Source organism: Lemur catta, chromosome 5 (genome assembly GCF_020740605.2).
Source record: "Lemur catta isolate mLemCat1 chromosome 5, mLemCat1.pri, whole genome shotgun sequence".
Lineage (NCBI taxonomy): Eukaryota > Metazoa > Chordata > Mammalia > Primates > Lemuridae > Lemur > Lemur catta.
In genome coordinates this window covers 29,657,265-29,676,269 of record NC_059132.1, presented here as the reverse complement: position 1 = coordinate 29,676,269, position 19,005 = coordinate 29,657,265, and the positions used below count along the sequence as shown (strand labels likewise).

Below are 19,005 nucleotides of genomic sequence, written 5' to 3'. Positions count from 1 at the left end.
CCAAGCCTCCTGTCGTGTATAGAAATTAACTTATTAGCTTTCGCCTGCATAGCAAGAGGTTTTCAACTGCTCCCGTTAAGATACTGCATACATTTTTTTTTTCCTGACCCTCTCATGAGTTTAATTGCCCCAGAGCTCTTAAGACATCCTTGTTTTCCTCCAGCCCTCATAGGTTTTTAGCCAGGTGGCTCCAGCAGTGAAGCTAGGCAGGATCCGCCCTGGGATTTCCAGGCTCTTTCCTGGCTTTCTGCCAAGAACTTTCCCCGTGAGATTGCTTGGGGTCCTTCCTACGTTCCAGTTGGTGGGAGAAAATGAGATCTCCCGTGGATCACTCGGGTGCCAGGGTTGGGCCAGTTTCCAAAAGAGTCCCCGGGACGGGGCCTCTGGGGATCACTCGGGTGCCAGGGTTGGGCCAGTTTCCAAAAGAGTCCCCGGGACGGGGCCTCTGGGGAGCCCTCAGCACAGCGCTGTCCTGTGGTGGCTCGTGTTGGGTGCTGGGGCAGGATGGAGCGTTAGGATGGCGGTTGGACGTCCCGTCTCCTCACAAGACAGCACGTCAGACTCGGGGGGAGGAGGGCGTCCAGCCACGTGCTGGAGGACAGCCTCATGGACAAGGGTCAGAAGGGTTTTTATTTGTAATTTTCAATGTTAATGTATCTTCTTTTCTCACTTGATTGCAGATTCTCGGAAAGTAGGAAGTTGACTCTCTTTCACTGTACTGTAATACTGCCTCTTAGCAGCTGGCGCTGTATTTGGCAGATGTTTCCAGATTCAGACAGGGCTTCAGGAGGTAGATAAGCTTTCTGCTTTGCTACTACCTAGCTGCAAGCAGGGCAGGTCACTTCATCTTTTGGGGTTGATTCTTCATCCATAAAATGAGGGGGTTGGAGTGACCTGTGAAGGCTCCTTTAGCAATGGTCTCTAGGTTCTGGGGACTACACAACTCCAAATGTGTCCTTCCTGTGTATCGTAAAGAGGCCCTTGTTCTTCTCCTTTGACTAGTAGCGTTACTGAGAAAGTCCACCCAGGGACACCCCCCTCGTCGTCCTTCCAGCACACAGCAGGGAGGTTTTCTTCTCTCTCCATCTTTTAAAAATGAGCAAACCCATAAAAAATAAAAAGGAAGGAGGATTGTGGAGGGGAGATGTTGAGACAGGGGCCAGGGGTGAGCACCCCTCATGCTCCCGGTCTTCCTCTGAGCTGCTTTCAGCTACTATTTTTCAGTACCTAGGTTGGTGGCAAGAAAAGAGTCACAAGGTCAGGGGATGAGAGTTACTGATGGCCTCTAAAGAGTGTAGGGTAGGCCTGAGGTCATGGCAGAGAGAAGGAGGACATCACTTGTGGCTCTGGGACTTGGGGGAGTTTGAGCAGAACTGGATGATCGAGAGGAGATATCTTGAATGCCACAGGGTTCTCTAGTGAAGGCAGAGGCAACAGAGGATACGGGAGAAATATCCAGATTCCTACCCTCTGAGAGCTTGTTCTTGGGCAAGGTGGGTGTACATACACTTCAACTATTGCACAAGCTTCAAGAAATAAGCTCAGAGAAAGGAGTAAGTAATCGTGACCTAAGGAATGGGGAATGCTTCCTGGAAGGGCTTCTCTGCACTCTCCCTCACCCCTCCCGAGCAGCGCCTCACCTGCTTTGTCCAGGTGTACTCTGTCAAATTTAGATATTTATGAGTGTGGCACCAATTGGGAAAGTTGGGAGGCAGAAGCCGAGGGAACCCAGCCCGCCCCTGTGCACTTTGCACTTTCCCATTTCCCTTGGTACCAGGCACCCTCGTACTAAATCCACAGTGCAGCTGTCACAGTGAGCAGCTGTGACAATGACTGCTCCTGCCCCAGAGTCCACCCCAGACATGGAGCTGCAGGCCCCAGCTGCAGGAGGTTTTAATGCTGGCCCTTCCTCCGCAGCTGCCATGTCCACGCAGAGACTGCGGAACGAAGACTACCATGACTACAGCTCCACTGACGTGAGCCCCGAGGAGAGCCCCTCCGACGGCCTCAGCAACCCCTCCCTGGGCTCCTACCAGCGCTTTGGGGAAAGCAACAGCACAACGTAAGTACCACTTATCTTCTGCCCTCCTGGGTGGGCTTCATGTTCCTGAGTCTCCCTTAGACTTATTTTTTTCTCTTCTCCATTTCATCAGTCCCCTACTTTACAGGTGAATGTAAGTGATAAAGAGATTAGGCAAGCGATTCCCTGAGATTTGCAATCTCAGTGCCACCCTTGGCTGCCACCCTCCAGTCTGTTTCTTATTCTTTGTTCCTTTCAGCTGTCGTGGTCCCACAAAGCTGAGGCTCAGTAAGCTGGACTTAAGAAAAGCTTCTAGCAAGGACATTGTCTTAATTCTCTTAATTTAGAACTGTGTGGCATCTGTACAAGAAGCTCAAATAATCTCTAAGCCCAATTGCAAGCCTCCTTTGCAAAGTCTCTCCCATACTTCTGCCCCATGTTGCCAGTTCATTTGGCTGAAGAACGGGGGAAGAGGGAAGAATAACTTCTGCACTTAAAAAATTTGGGGGTTGATAGAGAAGAGAAAGATCCACTTTGCATTCTCCAAGGAGGGCTTAAGTCTTGTCCCTGGAAACTAAAACCCAAGACTCATCTGGGCTGAGTTTGGGACTCAGTTTCCCCAAATGTAAAGAAAAACTCAGGACCCCACTATGAAGCTGTGCTGACTCTGTAGTATTCACCACTTGAATTAGAACATTCAGAGGAAGATTTTCTTCTGCTCCACTGAGTATCCCAGCTACTCTCCAACCTCAGCAGACCTCTGACATTTCTCTGGTCCTGGCTTTTGCAGCCCTCAAGCTTAGTTGTAACCCTCTCTGTGCTCCCTTGTGGGTGGGGTGTGGCTTACCGAGGGCACCTTCATGTCCTAGACTTATGCCATCCCCTATCACTGCCCAAGGGGACCATGGAAGCTTCTCTTGAAGCCCATCTACCTGCACTCTCCTGGTGCAGGGCACTTTCTCTTGTGACCTGGGATGGAATTAGAGGACACGGTGTCCGCATTCCCGGCCCCTCACCACCACTAGCTGATTTCTGCTCACGAAGAGCCTGTCTCATAGCTCGTTTCTCGCATGGCACGCTTGTGTAGATTCCCCATTTGCTTGCATTTGTAGCTGACAGGAAAGATTGCTTAGACCACACCTGGCAGCAGTGTGCTCACCCTTCCCCTCTTTCCTCTAACCGCGTCCACCCCACTGGCCGCCCCCAGGCAGACGGCGCTCCACGCACAGCCAGTGACACATGACAGCTTCCCTTTAGAGGTCACACTCGTTATTGTGAAATGCTTCTTCCAAGCTTCTCTCTCTCTATAGTTTCCCTTCCAGTTTTTGCTGCTGCTTTTTCTCAGGCGTAATTTGTCTATGCAATACTTGCCAGATGGGATCTGGATTTTCATGTTCAGAGAGACTTCTTTGAAGCTCAAAACCAACCAACTAGTGACTCCAGGATAGTAGCTCCTAGGTTTTGGACATGTGGAAGCTGATGCCTGCCTGTTAGCCATTGTGAACATTTCTTTTTTCCCATATTGGGTTATCACTAGTGGTCAACACAAAACTACTTCCCCTTGTTTGTTGGAAATTGAGCAAATCAGAAGATACCTTCGTTGGGCTTATATTGGGACTTTTCCAGGATATACTTTGATCTGAGGTTTCCTTCCTGCCCTGACACTGGGATACAAAGTGGGTGACCAGGAAAGCCCATCTGTAGGTGATGGCGAGTATTGCAGTTCCATCACAGGTGGTACAGGGAAAGGTATTTCACTGGGAGGGACTCGAGTACTTCCAGGCTGGGGCATAGGATTCACACAAGCAGTTACGTAGAAGACATGCCAGGTATAATTAAGGTGTAAGTTGATTTGAAGAGCCTTGTTAACCCAAATGAATCTCTACTGTGTAGGAAGTGTGAGGAACACATTTTGAGCTGGGTTCCTTTTCTGTTTCTACCTTGCCCCACCCTGTTATCTAGTTTGCCAAGGAACAATGTACATGGAAGTATTTCTTGTCCTATAGTACATACGCATGCACACACACTTCTAGAAGTTAAGGGCTCAGTAAAAACCGCTAATTAGGGGGTACAAATAGGAACTCCAAACATTTCCATGATGGTGTGTTTAGTGAGGTTATTTCCTAACACTTAATGCCATCAAGCTATTGACTGCTTTGGAGACAGCCTCATTTAATGCTCTTGGGCAGATTTTTCTTCTGTTGCCCTTCTGAGTTCCATTATACCAGCTGTTGATTGAGCTTCAGTGACTCTTCCCCCGGCTGGCAGGCTGAGACACCAGCTGCCTGCAGCTGGCTTTCTCTAGGTGACCTGGAGCAGCTGTTGGCAAAATGTGTTCTGCAGACCTTTTGGGGCTCCCAAGACCATTTCAAGAAGTCTACGAGGTCAAAACTGTCTTTGTAATAGTACTAAGATGTTGTTTGCCTTTTCACTGTGTTGATATTTGCACTGATTATTAGAAGCAATGGTGGGTAAAATTACAGGCACTGTAGCGTGGATTGCGGTAGTGGCACCAAATTGTACTAGTCATCATTGTATTCTTCACTGTCACACATGCGTAAAGAGAAAAGCAAGTTTTGCGTTTTAGAATGTGATGAAATAATCAGATTACTAATTTTTAAAAATCATGACCCTTCAGTACAGGTCTTTTAATACTCCATGGGAGTATTAAAAGGGAAGTACGCATGAAGCACTTTCAGCACGTATCAAAGTATGATGCTTGTCTCAAGGCAAAGACCATGAGTGATTGAGTTGTTAACTGAACTTGCTGCCTTTTTTTTTTTTCATAGAATACATTTTTACTAGAAAGAACAACTAACAAACTATAGGTTATTCAGACCTGGGTAGGTGGTAGACATTGTCTTGAAAATGAATGAAATAAGCCCATCCCCTCAATCAAAACCATCAAAAATATGTAATTGTTATCCATAATAAAATTTGAGATTTCAAGCAAAATTGGAAAAAAATTTATATCCAGCTCCATGAGCTTGACGGCTTCCCTCTACTTAAAGACTTTTCTGGTGAGATCAGTGGTGATACTAAGGAATGTGATTTTTTGATATTGTATAATGAAAGATGTTAGCATTTGGAAGATCTGCGTAATTCAGGGAACCGACATCTTCCAGATAACCAAAGGATGATGTTAGGGAATTTTGCATGGGTAAAAGATCCATTGAAAGAGCAAGACCATCAATAGATTTTAACATAAAAGAGTATGAAAAGTTCAGCTTCCACACTGCAGCCAACTTCTAAGAAACTATCGTGTGTTGCGTTCTGGAGTAGTGTCAAAGAAAAATTACCATAATTGTCTGAAGAGGCTATTAAAATACTCTTTCCTTTTCTGATTCCGTGTCTAGAATATATTTTTTTCATATACTTCAACCAAAACAAGGTCAATCACAGTAGATTGAACTTAGAAGCAGATAATCTAGGTATCTTCTGTTATGTGAGACATTAAAGAGATTTGGGGGAAAAAATAGTAAGATGGAACCATTCTTCTCACATTTTCCTTTTTGGAAAATGGAGTTCTTTTTCATTAAAAAAGATTTGTTATTTATATTAACATATAATGAACTTACTGCTATTTTTAATGAAATATCTTTAAAGTTTCTCAGTTTCAGTTTTTTAATATAGTATACACCAGCAGGTACAATCCCCATAAGCATCATCTCTGGTCTCAGGACCCCTTTATTTGCTGATAAATTCTTCAGGACCCTTATCAGAGAATTTATCAGAGAATAAATTTCTGGTCCTTAGACCAGGAAGTCTAAAAACTACTGATGGAGCATAAATGGAACTCCAGAGATCTGGGCTCCTCCTCTCCCTTTCCAGAAGGATAGTTCACCCTTGCAGTTAAAACTGTGCAGTCCATGAAGTTATTCTGTGATACTCACATAGCATGAGGTAATCGCAGCTTGGGGCCATTTATTAAAAAGAGTCATTGTGGTCAACTGCCTAGAATCCTGGTGTTTGAGCTGAAGGCACCGTGGAGAAGACCTCTATAAAGACCTCTGTCTTTACCAAGGAGACAACAGGGCCAGAGAAGGGAGAGAGGGAATTGTCATCTGGAGGCGAGGGCAGAGCCAGGGCCAGAGGGACCCAGACTCCCAGGGGAGGTCTCCGGTAGGCAGTGGGCTTGGTATAATGCCTACCTTTGCCCTGCCCTTAAGTGGATTACACATTTGCTAAGAAATTTAATAGGCCCATTATCCTGCTACTGATAATGGGCTCTTGCAGTCCTCAGGATGGGCAGGAGAGCACTTAACCTCTTCTCACTGAGAGTGGAAATAGCTCCCTTGATTTTTCCTGAAAAGGCTGGGGACAGCAGGAAGACCAAGAGATTTTCCTCCCGAAGTTGAAAGGAGAAGGTTAAAGTAAAATTCCTTTCCAGAGGGTATAGCTGCATCTTATTAATGGCCTTTATGAGTAACAAGTGTTAGTTTCTTTGAGTTTTTACTGAATTGCAGATTTGAAGAAATGTATGTAAGCATCAGTTTTGAGGGATTTAGGTTATTTGGGCAGAAATTTCCAGACAGTGCCAGCAGCCAAATCCTGAGTGATTTGGGGCAAAGTAATGCAGTATTTGACCTGTTTCCTATCCTTCTGGAGGTAACAGAGGATGGAAAATGCTGAAGACAAGCCCACTCCTCTGCTGTCAGTCCTTTGTTGAGTTTCCAGTCCCAGTAGAAAAAAGAGAAATTCCCTGCCCGCTGCACCTTCACCCTCACCTTGACTCAAGTGGCCACTAAACCCAAGTACTGCTCCTTCTGGTTCATGCCCCACGTGTCTCTCTGGGGTCTTGTTCCCAGACCCCTCCCTTTGCCAGAGGGGTCTGCACATGTGTCTTCTCCCCCGGCAACACATGTGCAGGTCCTGCCCCATCCTGCTGGGCTCAGCTCTGGTCTCTCAGCACCTGGAGGCAGGTGCACACAGCCTCACCTGCCTCCCTTCTCCCTGCACTCTGTTCCTGGGCTTGTCTTAAAGACAGAGATCTTTCTGTCTTTGGTGGTTATTAATGCGTCTCCATGTTTTCCTTGAGACATTATTAATTTCTGGAGACTGAGATGTGCACCTTATTCATACTTATTTCTGCCACTGCAGTTAACACAATATGCCACAGAGAATGCAGGCTTATAGCAGGGCGGATGAGAGTGAGTTCTGGGGTCAGACCGCCTGGGTTTGAAACCTGGCTCAGATCTTTACTAGGTGCATGACTGTGAGCAAATGGCTTCATCATCCATAAAATAAAATCTTATAGGGTTGTTTTAGAAATCAAATAAGATAATGCATGTAAGCACTTAGTGTAGTGCTAAGTGCTAGTTAGAGTCAGCTATCATGATGGTTAATGTTCCCTTTATCTTCTTTCCACTTCAGATGGTTCCAGACCTTGATCCACCTGTTAAAAGGCAACATTGGCACAGGACTCCTGGGGCTGCCTCTGGCAGTGAAAAATGCGGGCATCTTGGTAAGGGTCTGCATCGCTGGAGGGAAGTATTGCAACAAATTTAGGGAGATAGTTTTTTGTTGTTTTTAAAATTTACTCCTTTTAAAACATTTCTTTTTAATTCAGCTGAGAAAAAGCAAAATTCAGACATTCATTTATCTAAGGATATATCTACTGAAAATCTTCTGTGTGCCAGGCATTGCTCTAGGCTCTTAGAATAGAACGTATCCGTGAATTAAGCAAAGATTCCTGCCCTTGTGGAGCTCACTTACTGGTAGAGACGATGTACTTAAAATGACTCAAGCAGTTTCTGTCAATAATAGGAACTAATGAGTTAGTAACAAATGTTTGTTCATTTTCTACACAGCCCTTCCACGCACCAGCCCTAAGTGGCCGACTCTGAGAATCTTATGTCTTCTTTTTATGATTCGCCTCCTATAGACTGCCTGTCCAAAGCCATTCTGATTTCTTCTCGGGTTGGAAGTAGCCCAGAGATGGGGCGTGTCCTCAGCTAAGTGCAGTCTGTCTTGATCTGGCATTTCTCCAGAGATAACGCCCCCCTTCCCCCCACATCCCTTAGCCCATCTCTTCCCCCAGAATCACAGGAGCCCCGGTCTGCTCATCTGCCACCGTCTCAGAACAGACTTCTCTTGTGTCCTTCTTCTGCACGAGATTAAATCTCTCGAAGTTCAGATAGTGCCTATTTCACGGAGCCTATCTCTGTGATCACGTTTGCTTGGAGAAGTTTTGTCGGTGGAAAGTGGCTTAGCAGCATTCTAATCATTTGCAAATCATGTTCTGATTGGGCTCACCCCTAACTCTGCCTGTTTGTCTCTCCTCCTTTTGCCTGCAATGCCTGTCCCCAGATGGGCCCCCTCAGCCTGCTGGTGATCGGCATCGTGGCCGTGCACTGCATGGGCATCCTGGTGAAATGTGCTCGCCACTTCTGCCACAGGTGAGAGCCCTCCGAGCCACCTCTCGAGTGGCAGACTGTCCTTTGGGGTTTTGTAACCAACCTTGAAAGGGGAGCACGTAGGCAGACCACTCTCTGTTCCTGACACTAGCTGAAGGTGACTGCTCACTGCGGCAGTGTTCCCTTTCCCGGGCTATTTCTGTGATCTTTTTCGGCTCATTGTCATCTGTTAAATTTTCTTATGTCCAGTGGATAGACACCACATTCTAATCACCAGATGGTTGTTCATTATAATGACAGTAACTATCCCATCAACTTAGCACTTCTGATCCTCGAAAGCATTAGTTATAGGACTCAGAGTGGTACCCCCCAGGGTGACAGATGGGGAATTGGCCCAGGTCTCGGTGGTTGAGTTTGTTCTGTCATTGTCATGATCTATCCCACATACTCTGCTCTTCTGCTCTTGCTCCCCTCCCCCCAGACTGAACAAATCCTTTGTGGACTATGGGGACACTGTGATGTATGGACTGGAATCCAGCCCCTGCTCCTGTCTCCGGAATCATGCACACTGGGGCAGGTAACTCGTTCCTCCCTCCTTCCAACCGCGGCCTCCCAGTGTGGGGCCATGATGTGGGAGACTGTGCAAGGGACCGAAAGGGTGTTGTTTGGGTCAGTGGACTTGGTGCTACCTCAGTTCTGCTGGTGGTGAGCTGGGTGACCCCTGCCTTCCCTGGTTCTCAGTTTCCTCATCAGGAAAACATGGGGCCTGGCCTGAAAGGTCTCGAAGGTCCATTCCAGCTTTGGCAGTCTTTGAGCAGTGATTGTATTTGATTCACCGTTCGTTCAACGAATATACTTAAGCACTCTCTTATAAGTGGAACAAAACAATTCTATTTAATAGCCAGGGAGGGGAGGTTTTCTGCGGTAAATTACGTGGTCCTCGCCCTCCAGGGGCTTGCAGTCTGTGTAAGGAGAAAGATGTGTGGGAAGAGAATCAGAGAACAAGATGAGATCAGACACCAATAGGAAGAAAGTGTCATGAGCTAGGAACATATCCTCGGTGCTCAGAGTGGGAGGAACTTTAGAGATTCTCTCGTCTGGCTGTGCCAGGTGAGAAGCGCACAGGGGACACAGGAGAAGGAAAAGCTTCGAGGGGGAGGTGAGGTGAGCGAGAACTGGGTAGGAGTATCTGGAAGTTTCTCCTTATGGTAATTTTTCAGATGCCTGGAGGGGAATAGTCTGCTTTTTTCCCCCTTGTATTTAGTTGTAGCAAATCGATACCAACATGGGCTGAAATCCTTTTTTTAAAATATTAAACCACGTGAAAACTATGTTCTCTAGAAAAGTTCCTTTTTGTGATCATAGAGGAAACTGTCACATGCATTCATAGCTTCATCCTGTAATGCAGATTATATAAGTCTTTTGGCAAAATTATTTTCTGTGACTGGGAGAAGCTAGATTACCAAGTGAACACCATAAGTTGGTTGGTTGTTACTTCTTTTTTCCTTTCTTTTTTTCTTTTTTTCTCTTCCCCCCCCCCTTTTTTTCTATTTTCCTTTCTCCCACGCTTGCTTCCTTCTTCCCTTCCCTTCCTTCTTTTAGTAAAATGTGTGCTCATAGTAAAAGCATTTTTTTGATCAAGACATAAAGTAAAAAGGAAAAGTAAATATTGGTCACAGTTGCATGGGTATCCTTTTGGAATTTTCTATATGTCTGTAAACATACATATGTTTTTAAATTTTTTTTTTGCATAAATTGACCGTACTGTGTATGTTATTGGGAAACAGTAACATAGTATCTCCCTTGAATGTCTTAGACATTTTTCTCTGTCAGCACATGTGCATTTAACACATTCTTTTTATCTGCTGTGTAATGTCCCATTTAAGAATGGAAATAATCACTTTCCTTTTGATGACCCTTTAGGTTGTTACCAGCTGTTGTTGTTCAACCAGCAATCTGTTTTGGTACATCTATTTCTGTGTACTTATGTGAGACTAGGTTGGTTCTTGGATCCAAGTTCTAGAAAGAGATGGTGAAGGGGTCCACTTCCTGATCTCTTACGTCGGTCGAGTAGCTCTAGGAAAAAGGTGTGAGGCGGGATAGGTGGGCAGGTGGGCAGGGGGGATGCCAAGGGGCTGGGCAGTATAGGGTGTCTGTGGGGCAGGAAGGGGACCTCAGAAACCACACAGAGAGCACCTCCTTCACCATCCTCCCAAAGCCCCAGACCAGTGGCATCTAGCAAAGTTCCTCGTTTTACCAGGGCATGCTCATCTTTGGCACCTGCTGGGAATGGTCTGTGATGGTTTGGGAAAAGGCACTATTTAAAACACTGGTCCCTCTGGGAGTCCTGTATTTTATATTCTAATGGTCTTTGTATTCTTTCCTTCCGCATTTCCAGGCACATCGTGGACTTCTTCCTGATTGTCACTCAGCTGGGATTCTGCTCTGTCTATTTTGTGTTTCTGGCTGACAACTTCAAACAGGTAGGGTCTTAGTTAAAAAAAAAAAAGAGAGAGAGAGAGAGAGAAAGAGAATGGGAAGGGATAAGTGAACTTTTTGTTTATGATGTTTTCCAAACCGGTTTTGGTCAACAGAAGGGTGAAGGTTTTAACACTTTACATAGAACAGTGTTTTCTGGTTGATTCTCATCTGAAGTCCTAGGGCGTAGAGAAACCTCCCCATCTCCTGTCTGGCCCCCTGTCTCAGGAAAATATGAACACACCCAGCTCAGACAGTGGATTGCTGATGATGATCATGAAAATCTCCAAAGACGGCCCACCGGCCACAGACTTCTAAAGGGCCTATTCACACACCCGAGCCTTCGGTCAAGAATCTCCTCCAGTGGGAGATCCACCAGCCTTTGTCAGCTGGGAGGCTTTTCCTTTTACTTCCTTCCCCGCATTCTAGGTGATAGAAGCAGCCAATGGGACCACCAACAACTGCCACAGCAACGAGACAGTGATTGAGAACCCCATCATGGACTCGCGACTCTACATGCTCTCCTTCCTGCCCTTCCTGGTGCTGCTGGTCTTCGTCAGGAACCTCCGAGCCCTGTCCGTCTTCTCCCTGTTGGCCAATGTCAGCATGCTGGTCAGCCTGGTCATGATCTTCCAGTTCATTGTGCAGGTACCAGCCTGGGCCCTCCCCCGTCCTCCTGTTAAGTAGCAAGGAAACAAACCAAACAAGTCAGTGTAACATAGTTATATGTTGCTTATGCCTGCGGCCCCCAACCCCCGAGCTGGAGGCTGGTACCAATCGGTGGCCTGTTAGGAACCGGCCGCATGACAGGGGGTGAGTGGCAGGCAAGTGAAGCTTCGTCTGTATCTACAGCCACTCCCCATCACTCGCATCATCGCTGGAGTGCCCCCCACCCCTCCACTGCCCCCATCTGTGGAAAATTGTCTTCCATGAAACTGGTCCCTGGTGCCAAAAAGGTGGGGGACCGCTGACTTATGGCATATTTAAGTTAGAGGTTTTTATCTTCCCCCCTGTTGACATTTTGGGCCAGATAACTCTTATTGTGGGGACTATCCTGTGCAACGTAGGATGTTTAGCCGCGTCCCTGGTCTCTGCCCATTAGGTGCTAGTAGCAACCACCCCCCCACTGTGACAATCAAAAATGTTTCCAGACATTGCCAGATGTCCCTGAGAATCACCCCCATTAAGATCACCGATTTAGCCTTTTTCCAATTAGATAGTTAACACGTGATCATTGTACACAATTGGAAAGTGGGGAAAAATACTAAGATGGAAATAGAAATCTTTTTTTCCTAATTTGTATTTAGGTAAAGTAATTCCTTATCAACTCCAGTTTTATATTTATTTGTCAAAATCATCAATTTATTTATTGCCCACCCCTCACTTAGCCCTTGCGGGCAGGTCTGTGGGGTACCGTGAGAGAAAACATCCTCATGGAGATGAGAAGAAGATAAGGCTGAGAAAAATAAGCCCTTAAACACATGGCTATTTTTGAGAAAGACAATGCCTTTTGCCAAGCGTCGAGAAGAGGAAAAACATAAAAGCAGGCAAATACAAGTATAACTTTTAAAAAGCTATTTAAATTTAATTCCCCAAATAATTCATCAATACATATTCATTAAAATGCAGACACTACAAATGCCTCACGGATACCACACCCCACAACACGTGTCCTCTCAGGGACCCCCTCCGTGTGATGGGTCTGTCTCATTCTAGATCCGTGAGTGCATTTACACGCTATGTAAGTAGACAGAGAAATACATCAATCAAAGTCAATTTTGTTTTCATTTTTTAAACATAATTTAGAAAAATTATATGTAGTGTTCATCTACCTTGTTTTTTTCCCCCTAGAAAGTGCCTTAGAGAGCTTTCCAGGTTAAATACGTGGCTCTGCTTCATCCTTTTTCATTGGTACAGAACATTGCAGCTAATAGCTGTTCCCCCATCAGTCTACGATCAGGTCATTTATAATATTTAGCATTAAATGTTAAGACAGTGAATGTCCTTATGTATTTCTTTTTGTGGACATGCATTAATATAAATACTTCTCTAAGATATTTATCTAGAGGAGTAATTGCTGAAGAGTATGCACTTTTGAATATTTTATATTTCCAAGTTCCATTTTCCAAAAACTATTTACTCATTTCATAGAGACTGCCTTCTGCAGCATGTAAGTACCTGTTTTTTCATCCTTGCCAACTCTGGATAAATCCGTCTTTTTAATTTGGTCAGTCTGACAGGTGCATGTTACTTCATTTCCACACAGTCTGCTTTAATAGTGACCCAGTCACCCACGGCTGTGGTTTCTAGGAGAACAGTGAGTCATAAAAACCAGGGACCGCCTGTGCTAAGGAAATGACATTATGAGTTGAGATTAACGTCCTCAGTGATCATTTGCTGCATTTTCCTTGTTATGGTAAGTCAGATGAGTGGCAGATATTGACTCTTCTGCAGAACTGTTTTTTCAAACATAAACAGCTCTCCATATCCCATTTTTTTTAATCTTTTACTTTTTTACTCACCACTATCCCATTTTTTATATGACTGGAAAGAGGGCGGATGAATGCACAGTTGACCATTTCCATTATCAGACAAGGAAGGGTAAATAAACCATGATTTCACATTGCAATCCGAGCTCTCAAGAGTGCCTAGGATATACGCTGATGGACATTAAAGATAAAGTCGGTGAGGCCACCTCCTGTACACAGGCACACATGCCACGTTTAATTTTAAACTGTGGCAGGCGGTTAGACTGCAGGGGTTGCCATGATCAGAGGGCTGGGATGAAAATTCGGGTTCCTGTAGCGCCTCCGTCCCAGCTGACCGGCAGTGTCCATCCAGAGCGATGTCTGTGCATAGAGCAGGGACAGATGTCTGTCCCTGCTTCTTTCCTGCAAGCAGGTCTAAGCCTGCCTCTGGGCTCAGCACGTGCAGTGATGGAGTAGTGCTGTCTGCCCGGGTGCAGCGCAGGGGAGGAGGCTGGGCTCTGTGTTGGTGTGGTCACTGCCCATAGTATTGTCACAGCTTCATTTCTATGTGGCCTACAGCTAAAGATGCTCCCTCTGGGTCATTTTGGTTGCTGCTGTTCGTTGCCACTGTTCTGTGTTAGCATTTCACCCTGCTTCCCGTGAGCATTCTCCTGCTGTCCCCTGATGTTTCTGAATGTTTTCCCTAATTCTGAGCCTGTACGGGTCTGATATTAATATATTCTTGTCCGTCATGCACATGCCATGGTAGGAAGCAGGCCAGGGTCTTCCACCTGATGGTTTCCCTGTGTCTTTGGCATGTGGAGTGATGATGAATGGCACAGTTCTGGGCAGAGTGCCTTGCCCAGAGGGACCTCCCAATAAATGTTTTATCACTGCGTAGCCTCAATTCTGAGATGCACTTCTTCACAGTTATAATGGTTCCAAAACTGGAGTACATCTTACAATCCATATGTACATTTAACAGCATTTTCTGAAAAAGCTGTTATTATTATAATTGACGTAAGTCCTCAGTTAACATCATCGATGGGTTCTTGGAAATGACGTATAATGGAATCATTTTTTTGCCTCATCATCGTTGTAATGAAATGAGGTTGAAGAAAATGACCGTGTGTTGTTTCAATTGACGTCGCAGTTTCTAAGAACCTATTGACAACTGAGGACCGACTGTATTGTAGAATTGGGGAGCTCTGTTGATAATGAGCTGATTTTAATTTGTATGTTTCTTTGTAAATTAAACTTTTCCCAATTGGTTGGGTAATGAGTCAGTAGCAGTCAGTAAGTATGTAGAATTATATATTTCTTCAGCGAGTCTCATTCCCACAGTGTCCCCAGACATGTGTTGTGAAATTCCCCACCTGATACCTCAACCTGATCTGACGTATGAACCTGGGCAGGAGTTATCCTCTAACCAGCAGACCGCACCTGTTTCTGAGAACATCTGTGACTCAGGAATAATTACAGAACAATCTTGTCTAATGTCTCATTGTAGAGCAAAAATACCTATTAGTCTGTCTTGATTCCAGGTATCGAAATGCTTCTTTTAAAGAAGTCTAACATTTCTCAGCAGGGGTACAAAGAAAAGTATTTATGTTTATTTTTCAAAAGACTGTAGTGTAGTTGTTTTGATATCTTTCAGAGAGAAGCCTGTTATAGAGAGTAATGATAGATTTTCTTTTGTTCACCTGATACTATTCTGTCACCCTGTTAGAGCATACTTGGTATTTATCTGAATACCTATATATTATAGTTAAATCAATTTTAAAACATTGTAAAAGACCATTTTAAAACCAATTTTTATTTTAATGTAAGCAATGTATGCAAATGGTTTAAAAAGCCAGATTTGAAAAGGACAGCAGCCTTCGACCCACCTGAGCCCCCAACTCCTCTCAGTCTGTTACTGGTTGTTGAGTGGAGGATTTTGTGACCATACCTCCTTGCTTGGACAGCCTTACATTGTACCTGCAGTTAACAATTGCCTTGTGGGGTTTTTGTGCCTATTTATTAAAATATTCTTTTTGCTATTTTTTTCCAAATGTTCCAACACTCCTATTGTGTGCCTCTCGGTACTGTTTTCCAAGTATTCAAACTAATTGCTAAGAATTTTTAAAATGAAGAAGAAAAAGAGAAGAAAGGAAAAGAACCAATCTAAAAATTCACCACCAGTAGGGCGAGGTGCTCACACCTGTAATCCTAGCACTCTGGGAGGCTGAAGTGGGAGGATCACTTGAGCTCAGGAGTTTGAGACAAGCCTGAGCAAGAGTGAGACCCCGTCTCTACTAAAAATAGTAAAAATTAGCCAAGTGTGGTGGTACACACCTATAGTCCCTGCTACTTGGAAGGCTGAGGCTGGAGGATCGCTTGAGCCCTGGAATTTAACTAATCACTTGTTTGGGAGCATTTAGGTTTGTTTCCAGTTACTTTGTTATGCTTTGCTCAACTTTTTTCATCTTTTGATTTTTTTCTACTTGGATTAAATTTCTGGGGATGGGATTACCTAGTGAGAGAATATGACTCTTTTTATGCAAGCTCCAACATCTGAGTTTTTTATAGAACACTGGGCTAGTCTTTCCCCAAGACAAGTAGGGTTTACTCTTCTTGAAGAGAAAAAAATATGAAGGGTAAATGTCCTCAAATCATTTGTCAAGTATCAGACTTTTGTCCCTTGGGAGAATCTTGGATTTATTAAAAGGTATGACCTCTCTGATTGGGATTCAAATGTTGAATCTCTGTATGACCTTTTGCTTTGTTTTCTTTCTCTTTCAGGACATCCCGGACCCCAGCCACCTCCCCTTAGTGGCGTCCTGGAAGACCTACCCTCTTTTCTTTGGCACGGCCATTTTTGCGTTTGAAGGCATTGGGGTGGTAAGAGTTGCACTGTGGTTTGGGCCAGTGTTCCCTGGGGCCCCCAGTGTCCTCGAGGTCAGCTTCGAGGAATGCCAAGGAAACACTGTTAGAAATTACCTTCTGAGACTTACTGGCCAGTTAATGTATAGCATTTCGGGGATTCCACTGAAGTTTTCCAGTTTTAACTTTTGAAGATAAATTATATGCAATTTTTAATGTTTACATTCAAGACTCCTCCACTGCACACTCATCTCCTGTGTGTGCAGCAAGCAATAGTACTCAGCAATCAGGAGCACAGGGTCTGGAGTCGGACGGATGTGAGGGTAAGTCCTGGCTCTGCCAGAGAGTCGCTGTGTGACCTTGTGCAAGGACACCTCTCTGAGCCTTTATTGTTTGCTCCTAAAAAGTGAGCTTAATGATTAGTAGTTGTTAGGATTCAGTGAGGTATGTGCAAACTGCTTTGCACAGTCCCTGACACATGGTAAATGTTTAATAAATTTTTATTAATAATGTTATTGATTTTATTATTAAATCAATAAACATATGAGTAATTTCTCTGCCCTGGAACATTGGTGTGGTGTCACGCCTGGCTCAACTTCCCCCATCATTGCTGTGATTTCACCAAATTTTTTCCCTAAAGAGAAATCTTCTACTCAATTGTACCTAATTTGATTTTTTTTTTAAAATATATAATAAAGGTACAGAATTCTTCTCTGAAGAAAGTTAGTAGCTCTCCTGGCCAACGGTTTGACAATGGGAAGACCCTTCTGTCAGGGCATTTCTTTTTCTCCCCATTGATTTCCCTAGCACCTTACTTTACTTTTAAAAAAACCTAGAAGCTGGACAGATTTTTTGTGAAAATCCTGAGGCATCACCCAGGTGGAGCTGATGGGACGTGTCAAAGAGTGACTACGTGTAACTCGCTGCTTGTCCCAAGGTTGTAAACCTTTCCCTGTGTTCATTCCCGCGGCTCCCCAGCAGGGCTGTCTCACCGTAACTCAAGCACAAAGGGTTTCCTGCTGCTGGGGCGGAGGCCTGAGTGGGCCCACATTTCAGCAGTGAGAAACAGGTGCCGAGAACCCAGGACTTGGAAGAAGAGGTGGAGAGGGTGTGAAAGGATGCTTGCACAGGACAGAAGTTGTTCTTTCTTTTGTTTCGTTAGCCAAGGTTTGGCTACGGAGTCATTCTGTCTGTAAACATCGTTATCTGTTACTGCAAGGTTTCTTTGTATTTTCCATCTTTGCAGTAGAGAGAGAACTCTGCAGTTCTGACTTTTAGTTCTGGATGGAAGGGCTGCCCAGCATGTCAGGGTAGAGCACCAGGCTGCACACTGTGTGTTCATGGTGCTCTCTGGGTTTATGCCACTGTCCCAGGCCTGAGATAGGACACGGGGGAGATGGGCACCTGCCCGCTGGCTCTTTGTTCTCCTGGTATGAAGGAAACTGATGGGTAAGTTCAGAAGCTGTTTCCAGTGGACTGGGTATGTACAGCACGGATCTGTTGTGCCTCGTGGCCGCAGGTGCTACAGGAAAACGAGTGTAATGACAAGATCAAAGATAGGTCGTGGGGCAGCTAGACATCGCCCTGTGTTGGTGTTTGTCGTTAGCCATGCCAGATCTAGTGCAGGTGATGGGAGGTTGTGAGGACTGTCACAATCTCACCTGTTGCTTCCCCAGCCCCGTGACCTTATCTGCATTAAGGGTCTTTCCTTTGCTTTTGCCAAACTTAAAGACTGTCTCCTGCGATGATGAAGCAGGCAGCAAAGGCCAGTGGTTTGCAACAGGAGTCTGGAAACTGGGCTTTGTGAAATACCCGAGTCGCGAGATCCTCCACTAAGTCATGCCACCTTCTGCACCTCAGTTTCTCTAACTCGGAGGTCTAACTTATCCCTGCTGGTACCTGCCCCTGTTGAGCTAGAGTGGCAGTTTTCCCTGACCTGTATTTTGCATGCTTTCGACAGGTTAGCAGGAAGCTGGGATCTCAGGTTAGATGCCAGCTGGTCCTGCCGTGAGTGAGAGGGCCTTCTGGTCACCGTGCAGCTGCACTCACGCAGCGAAGGACAGTCCCGGCCTGCAGGGCTCCTGCAGCGGAGGCCAGAGTGCTGCCTGGGCCTGGAGTCCTGGGCTCCAGCCCGGCCCCACCCTGACCTCTGAGGACTTCCTGGTTAGGCAGCGGGCTGTGCAATCCCTTCCAGTCCCGAGAGTATAACTTCTGATGAAATAACTTCGATTTGTGTGCTTGTCTGGTAAAGGACAGATATGCTTTTGGGGACTTTTGGGGATAAAGAAGTTACTTTTTTCTGAGGATGTTAATTTTTTTTGTTAGCCATTAATTTTGCTTTTTTCCTGTGCTTTCTCTCCTCTCTCACTACTCTCTTATAGGTTCTGCCTCTTGAAAACAAAATGAAGGATCCCCAGAAATTTCCACTCATCCTGTATGGGGGAATGGTCATTGTCACTGCCCTCTACATCAGCCTGGGGTGTCTGGGGTACCTGCAATTTGGATCTATTATCAAAGGCAGCATAACCCTCAACCTGCCCAACTGCTGGTACGTGGGGAGGGAAACCGGGAGCACTGGATGTTTTTTAAAAATGAATGGGTCAGAGTGTGGATTCTTCCTCTTACTGACCTCTTACATGAGCCCACTGGACTCCAGCCCACCACTGCTACCATCCCCCAGGCCACCGCCAGCCCCCATTGCTGCCACTGTGTTTGGGTTAGAGGTCCTGTGGACCCTGCTGCCAAAGCCACTGGTTGATCAGCTGACTGATAGACCATTTTTTTCCTTGGAAATCCTAAGCCCAGAAGAGCCAAGTAT

The 19,005-nt window shown here is 45.3% G+C and overlaps 1 protein-coding gene across 4 annotated transcripts in view; it reads left to right on the top strand.

Moving 5' to 3' along the window:
- The window catches only part of SLC36A1 (solute carrier family 36 member 1), a 38,931-nt gene that overhangs the window by 8,022 nt on the left and 11,904 nt on the right, over window positions 1-19,005 (top strand). For 3 of the 4 annotated variants that reach the window (XM_045551331.1, XM_045551332.1, XM_045551333.1), the window contains exons 2-9: window positions 1,918-2,062; window positions 7,394-7,484; window positions 8,330-8,418; window positions 8,858-8,953; window positions 10,775-10,859; window positions 11,284-11,502; window positions 16,107-16,205; window positions 18,569-18,735. In XM_045551331.1, coding sequence (XP_045407287.1) covers window positions 1,923-2,062; window positions 7,394-7,484; window positions 8,330-8,418; window positions 8,858-8,953; window positions 10,775-10,859; window positions 11,284-11,502; window positions 16,107-16,205; window positions 18,569-18,735 — 986 coding nt within the window. In that variant the 5' untranslated portion in view covers window positions 1,918-1,922. Of the gene's footprint in view, window positions 1-778; window positions 791-1,917; window positions 2,063-7,393; window positions 7,485-8,329; window positions 8,419-8,857; window positions 8,954-10,774; window positions 10,860-11,283; window positions 11,503-16,106; window positions 16,206-18,568; window positions 18,736-19,005 lie in introns of those variants that run through there. The other variant, XM_045551334.1, reaches the window with a different exon arrangement.